At 35.0% G+C, this 7807-nt stretch overlaps 1 protein-coding gene across 1 annotated transcript; it reads left to right on the plus strand.

Moving 5' to 3' along the window:
- Positions 1-251: 251 nt before the first annotated feature.
- Positions 252-7583, plus strand: PCNP (PEST proteolytic signal containing nuclear protein). The gene is made up of 5 exons (XM_087966487.1): positions 252-321; positions 2808-3028; positions 4657-4731; positions 5443-5498; positions 5885-7583. The coding sequence occupies exons 1-5, from the start codon at positions 267-269 to the stop codon at positions 6009-6011; spliced, it is 534 nt and encodes a 177-aa protein (XP_087822613.1). The 5' UTR covers positions 252-266; the 3' UTR covers positions 6012-7583.
- Positions 7584-7807: the final 224 nt, after the last annotated feature.

Raw genomic sequence — 7807 nt, forward strand, 5'->3', positions numbered from 1 at the left:
ACACGGTGATGTCGTGTCCAATCAAAAGGGCCGTCGAGCAAATCAAATGTTTGCCGCAGCTCTTTAACGGCCACCTTTACAACCAAAAACAGCGGGTTTCCCAAAGAAAAGTAGCAGAAGCGGGGAAAGCCCTAACAACCAGCTCAGTATTAGGAAAACAAGCTCCTTTTTGCCCCCTCTTGACTTTCCCGGATAGATCGTGGGAGGACTTATTTACTGCGCATACTCACGGCGCAGTAGCGGCGGGGCAGGGAGGAGGAGAAAAAATGGCGGACGAGAAAGGAGGCGATGTGAAGCTGAAGCGGCCGCAGCTTGACGGAGGTAAACATACTGCGCTCATTCCTCTTCCGCAACCGTTCCCCCCCCTCTCCATCCAAGGTTTTAATTTAAGACATGAAAATTATCTTAGGCCTGGAGGTCGAGGGGTAGTCGTCCGTGGACCTCTTTTTTTTTCCTTTCTCAAGAGTCCGTGCGAAGCCTGGCTCTCGTAATGTCCGTTCCTCGGCTTCCTCGGCTTCGGACGAAGAAGCTCGTGGAAAAAGCTCCGGGCAGTTTGTGAGGATCTTTTCCACGTCAGAGCCCCGCAGTGTTTTCTGTGGGTTCGCCCAGACCCCTTGTAGACAGGCTAGCTGACACCTTTGTAGATTAAGTAGCTCCTTTCCTGTATTGCGCGATCGGAAGAATATCTGACCGTCACTCTCGTACAAGAGGGTTGCAGGTGAAGCTTGGCGTGGATATTGCTCTTTTCAGCAACTACAGAATGCAGTCACTGCAAGTTACTCGCTCTAGCAATAAACACAAGTCTGTGAATGTGATCAGCATTCTTTTATAGTTGTTATGAGGTAAAAGGTCCATAAAATAGCTCCCCAGGAACTCAGTGGATGCTTATCTGGGCATTAGTCTCATAACATATAAATATTAGACTGTATGTTGTAGCAACGTTTCGGCAAAATCTCATCTGCTGTCTTCATCTTCCTAATGAAGCCTGATGATGGCAGATGAGATTCTGCCTAAATGTTGCTACAACTTTAAAAGAACAACTATAATGACGGGGAAAATACCCGACACACACATCTGATGCATGATTGATAATGATTTGTTTCCTTCAGGAACAACCTTTTTGAATTTAGTGATTCAAGTTGTGTTGACCTACAACATCCATAAAACTATGCCTGATCTGCAAAGAAACACGTTTGCTAGCCTTACGTTATATGTAGATAACATACATTATCTACATGTAAATAACATTCTAGAGAAAAATTATATTGGAGCATATGATTATGTAATGTTATAATGTTTCATTTTCACTGATCTGTTTCAATCCTGTAATTCTGTAGTAGCACTAAGGGATGCAGAGATGAATCAATTAGATTCATGCTAAGTGCCACTGAGCTCAGGACCTCAGATTAGGCCAAAGATTCACTTTCCAACACAACAACCATTCTAAGCACATAGCCAAGACAACACAGAAGTGACTTAGGGACAACTCTGTGAATGTCTTAAAGTGGCCCAACCAGAAAGAACCCTTTGAATCCTATTGAACATCTCTGGAGGGACCTGAAAATGGCTGTCCATTGATGGTCCAACCTGACTGAGCTTGAGAGGATTTGCAAAGAATAATAGCAGAAAATCCCCCAATCCAGATGTGCAAAGTTTGTTGAGTCCTACCCAAAAAGACTTGAGGCTGAAATTGCTGCCAAAGGTGCTTTAACAAAGTATTGGGTGAAAGGTCTGAATATTTATGCCAATGCAGTTCTTTTTTAAATAAATTTACACACATTTCTAAAATTTTGCTTTCACTTTGTCATTAAGATTATAAGGAAAAAAAGGAATTTCAACAACTGTAGAATCCAGCTACAGCATAACAAATTGATAAAAGGGAAGGGGGTCTGAATACTTTCTGAATGCACTGGAATATTTTAAGGAATGTAAAAAAAATCAAAACTTACCAACAGCAGTTATCCAGATGAACAAAATGATTACTTTATTTGGAGTGCATGCAAATCTTGGGCAAATTCTTGGTTGATAAAAAGGAGATGCATTGTCATGTTGGTCTTGGTTCGTAATGCCTTTACATACATATCCATATTGTTTTCTTGCCAAATTATCAACATAATTTGTTATTTCTTTACTTCAGAAGGTTATTTCAGCTTCTTGTATAGTCTCTAGAATTTGCCAGTGCCTTTCCATGCCAACAGTATCTAGTCCAGCTTTGCTTAGTTTTTGGGAAATCATCTAAACTCCAGCCAACAACTACAATGTTTAAAACCTAGCTAAATAACATCTCCCATTACTAAATTTCACCTAGCCAACACAAACTTTGTTTTTTGTGGCAATAAGTCAACCGTAAACTTTGTGACAATTTCTAGTTCTAATAATTATATTGTGGCATAAATATTTGTGGTTTAAATGTTAGAATTTTCAGTTTTATTATCTTTTTATCATTCTGTAATTCAAGACAGCATAAATTTATATTTTAAAAGTTATATATTTCAGTTATTTCCATGGGTTTATTCTGTCTTGATTTGAAATAACACAATTTTTGTAGGGATGTCATGCAGATGCATGATTTTTAAAATACATTTACATATATAATTAATTTTTTTTTCTGCATTAGCCAAGTGATAGGAGCTCCCTTCACTATATGTCTATGTCCTTACAGTGTGCTCTGTATAAACAGTTGTGGAGGTGCTGACACTGTAAGTGCAAAAGTCGCCTCTGAATAACAGTGCTTTATGAGGTTGCTGCTCCCATCAGTCCACTCAGTAAAAATAGCTCATCTTGGTAAGTTGTTTCGACTTCACCAGGACCTGAAGAAGAGGCAGAAAAACCTGTGAAAACTAAGACTGTTTCTTCCAGTAATGGAGGGGAAAGTTCGAGTCGTAGTGTGGAAAAACGTGCAGCTGATGAAGATGCTGAAGACTTCTCAACAAAGCCTGCTCCTGCCAAAATGTCCAAGTTTGGGTTTGCCATTGGCTCACAGCTTTCAAAAAAACCACCTGCAATATCCATCAAACTTGGAGCAAATGTAAGTTGTTAGAAATGTTTTGAATTTGTAATGTTTAGTATTTCAGTGGATCAATATTATTTTGACCTTAAAAGTAGTCTTAAAGTTGATTTAATCTTAATTCAGTTATGTGTATTATAAATGATTTTTATTTTCATTTTTATGAACAATTGTAAGATTTATGAAACATGGAATTAGGAATGATAATTTGATAATTTTTATTCTAGTGTTTGCTGTAGTATTGTAGTGAGTGCATAACTTAGCAATATTATATAATGACAAAAATAAATACTAATTTTTAATACTTTAGCTTTAATTAAAGATATATAAATTCATTTATAAGAATATAAAGTAGTAGCTTAGAGAGCCAGTGTGGTATATTGGTTAAGGCACCAGGCTAGAAACTAGGAGGCCATGAGTTCTAGTGCTGTCTTAAGCATGAAGTCAGCTAAATAACCTTTTGCCAGTCACACACTCATAGTCAGATGAAAGCAGTAGCAAAAAAATGCCTAAGCATTCGCTAGAAGACAGTGCTGACTGGAAGAAAAAAAAGCAAATGAGCCTTACTCAAGAGGCTGTCCTATTATCTTTATTGTTTTTTATAATTACAAAAACCTTGTAGAAATCAAATACTTTTCACTTTAGTGGCAGTCATCTTTTCTAGGAAAGCTTACCAAAAGTTATTTGAGTTATTGTGTGGATTAGAAGTATAATCAATGCATAAGTATTCATTTGCTTACATACATTGTCAATAAAAATATTTACAGAAGTTCAAAACCATTTAAACTTTATAAAGTTTTTTTTTAAAGTAAACATTGGAAAAGTTACTTGACCAAGTCACCAAATTAACAGTAAAGTAAGCAGAGGAGGAATCTGTCTCAGAGAGCAATAAAGGTGCCATAGTCAAGCTCCAATAGCCACATTCTGGTGATGTATAGTAGTAGAAAAACATCATATATAGACCTTGGTGCTGCAGCAAATCAGGAAAAATAATTAAAAATATATTTGTTTTTGATAAAGTATATAGAGTCATATGTTCTTATTTATGTTCTTTCAGTAGCTGAATTTAGTGCAGTGGAGACAATTCACGGCCCATCAAATCTTTTGAGAGATATTTCCATACCAGATTCCTCAATCCCTTCAACAGTGACAAAACTTATCATGTACTGCCTTTACTAGTTGGGATACATTTAGATATATATTTGTCTTTAAAAATAGCACTTTCAAACATCAGTATAGGAAATGTTTTATGACATTTGCATTATATCAGAAAACTCTTTTATAATATTTATACCATAAACTGTTTCATAAGGTTTGCCAAATTTCAGTCCTGTGGGAGTCATGGGTCCCTGATGTTGCACACACTAAGTTAGTCCGTTTGAGGTAAATCTTGGTTCAAAAATTGTTGTCCTATGATGCACTCTTTCGCCCTGTTAAAAATTACAGGAATGAGAGTTTTAGTTGTATATAAATTGAACTGTCTTGTTTAGGAAATAATTTCCCATGTACTATGGGGTAGGGAAATGTAGAGCTCTAGTAAAATGTGAGTTTGTGTTTAGTAACTTAGTTTACTTAAAGTTTGTAGCATGCTTTTAATTACTAATTTCTATTCTATTGATTTTTTGCATCAATAAAATTCTGCCTTTCAGAAACCTAAAGAACCTGCTCCAACTTTAGCTCCTAAAACACTCTCTGTAGCAGCAGTATTCAATGAAGATGAAGACGTAAGTAACTGAGAAATATGGAGGAATGTGAATGTAGTACAGATTTATAGCCTGTTAAATATTATATTTGCTGTTTGTTTTGGAGACCTTGAAAATCTAGAGGGTGATTGAAGAGGCCTTCTGGGTAGTGTGGGTCTGTTTCTTATTCTTGAGTATGTTTTGTGATCTTATGTTCCTTGTTTTTACTATTGTATTATATTTTTTGGAAGTTTTTTAAAAATTTGGGAACTACTTGCAGTAGTTGATAGTTGAGTCATGTACACATTTAATTGTAAGAATATAGTAAACAAACAAAAAAAACTATGCCTTTATCCATGATCACATAGTTGCCAATCGATCCTAAGGAAAATATGTCTGGTTTAAAGGCTTTTAAAGAAGTGCAGCTTTAGCAGTGCAAAGCATCTATTTGCATTTCAGTATGAATTGCCACATAGCTCTAAATGTCAATGATTGTGTAGGTTAGGGGCAGTATGCTGCCTTAGCTACAAGAGCTGTATTGTGTCTTTCTAATGTTAATACAAGATTTTAAACCACAAATTTTAGGTTGGATGACATTTTTAACAAATTATTAAGTTTGAATGGAACAAAATGTATCATTGATTATATGCTGGCGGCTGACATTCAAGATCAGCATAAAATAACAAATAGGCCCTTCAAAAACAATCTAAAATATAAACTAAATAATTATGCTTATGTTGTCTTTTCACTTAGAGTGAGCCTGAAGAGATGCCTCCAGAAGCTAAAATGCGTATGAAGAACATTGGAAGGTAACATTCAAAGTAACATTGTTGGAAAATGCTAGAACAATATTCATTATATTAGTTTATTGGCTATGTGTTGAAGCTAAACCCTAAGTAGCTCTTCTAGAGTTATTTTCAAATAAGTCAGGGACTATAAATTGGAATTTATACATACCATGTTTGTGATTTATCCTTTCTAGCTTTCAGCAATTGAACATTTTTGTGTGTGTTTACCTTCTGCCATAAGAAAGTGTGTCCAAATATAATAGTTTTGGATTTGAGGATTATAAAGTTACTGCTGCCAACTGCATATAAATATGGCATTCTCACTTTCTAATATTAGCCTCTTGAAATATTTTTATCTAAAGTACTACATTAGTAAAGGTAACCCAATTACTTTTGTTCATTTACAGGGATACTCCAACTTCAGCAGGACCAAATTCTTTCAACAAAGGAAAACACGGGTTTTCTGACAACCAGAAGTTATGGGAACGTAATATGAAATCTCACCTTGGAAATGTTCGTGAACAGGATGACTAGTTGTCTATTTTGATCTGGGTGTTGGGAAATGGGAGAGTACAATATTAAAGGAATAGTGCCCTTTTTTAGAACGGTATACAGCTATTTTGGGTGCCACTTTTAAAAGTTTGTAGTGGTACAAAAATGAGTTTAAAAGTAGAGGTAACTTATGTTTTGTATACAAATTTCAAACCAATTGCTAATTTTGTAGCTTCATGCATTTAATTTCACAAGGTTATGGAAAATAAAGGCATTGGAAGTGGTACATTTTTAAAGGAATTTTCTTTTTACAATTATTCTTATATGAAGATAGAAAAATCACTCTGTCTTTAATCAGTTTTAAGTTAAATGCTGCTGTATTAAAAAAAAATCCAGATTCTGTTCTGTGATAGATTTTCGTTGTTTATTCCTTTAGGCTACTTTTATAGAGTACATCCAAGTCTTGCTAGACTGTTTTAATCCACATAATTCTGTAAAATAAACTATTGCAAAATAATTTTACTACATTTCAATCTAAGATTTTTGACTGTGGTAGACTAGTAGTATAATCCTGTTCTCGAACATTGTGTAATCCCTTTAGCCTGTTTCCACTTAAGAAATGGGTTTGCATGTATATACATAATAGGAAAGTATAACAAACATTCATAACAAAGGTAAATCAATATTTTTTAACTTTTCATCTCTTGAGCCTTGACCAGTGCTTGTCAGTGTTTGTCAGTTTGAGTAGATTGATTAATAGGCTATCAAAGAAAAAGGAATTTTCCAAAGGAGACTATGCTTTATTGTGTTTTAAATACCAAGGTCTTTTTTTAAAATCCTATAGGAATAGGAATTACACATATTTAAATTAGCAATTGCTTACTAGCAAGCAGAAATTTTCTTCCATGTTTTGATGGTATATTATGATAGAACTTTGGTACCAGAAGTGAACTCATATTTACTGTGAAGACAAGGAATCGTGATTTGGTTTTTGTTGTTGTTTGTTTTGGGGGTTTATTTTGCATTCACATTGAAGCAGATGCAAATCCCCACATTTAAGCAGATGCAACCCCCCCCCCCCCTTTTTTAGCTTTTCTTGTTCAGACTTCATTTCTTCAAGGAAATATCATTTCCTTCATTTTTTAAAGAACTTTTTAATTTCTTAAATAAAAAAGAGAACCATATTTCTGGATGATATATAACTTTTAAGATTTGCTTAGCTTGATCCTGCTTGGCATAGCGTCGTCCAAGGCTGTCCCTTTGCAGAATATGTATGTAGGTCAACATCTGGAGCCAGAGCTTCAGTTGGATTGGAGGTCTTTGCTTAGAATAAAGCTTCAGTATAGTCACTGTTTCATTAAAGCCATGGACTGGGGAAATGGCAATACTTATGCTTGAATATTTCCAACTTCCTGTTTGTATTTTTGTTTAGTCATAGGAAATTAAAAGCATCCTTCTAAGATGTCACCAGCTTGAATGCAGTGATGTAGCTATTAAATAGACATAGAAAATAAGAAGCATTGTTCTGGAAAACCACCAGTAATGGCAAAATATAATGGATGCAGCTTTCAAAATGACAGAAAGAACTATGAATAAAGGAAGTTTCATTCTACAAAGAAGTCTTTTCCATATTCTTTGATTAGGAAAGACTTTCCTAGGCTGTGGTCTTCAATTTTGCCGCATTTTTCTTATCCCTCTTTATTTTTTAAAGTAGCTAATTACCAATATTGTTAACAAGCTGGGTCATAAAAGGAACTAATACAAAAACTGGGAAGACATTTTCTCCATTCACTTATTTTCTAACTTATTTAAAGACAACATCAGCAAGAAGATGGAAA

Source organism: Notechis scutatus, chromosome 5 (assembly GCF_049901735.1).
Source record: "Notechis scutatus isolate UNSWTSFEM ecotype Mainland chromosome 5, rNotScu1.2, whole genome shotgun sequence".
Lineage (NCBI taxonomy): Eukaryota > Metazoa > Chordata > Lepidosauria > Squamata > Elapidae > Notechis > Notechis scutatus.

Bases quoted from the DNA above. Each gene is read 5' to 3' on its own strand.
- PCNP (XM_087966487.1), top strand. From the start codon at position 267: ATGGCGGACGAGAAAGGAGGCGATGTGAAGCTGAAGCGGCCGCAGCTT. The intron at 322-2,807 runs GTAAACATACTG...CGACTTCACCAG, and splicing joins GCGGCCGCAGCTTGACGGAG to GACCTGAAGAAGAGGCAGAA. The intron at 5,499-5,884 runs GTAACATTCAAA...GTTCATTTACAG, and splicing joins CGTATGAAGAACATTGGAAG to GGATACTCCAACTTCAGCAG.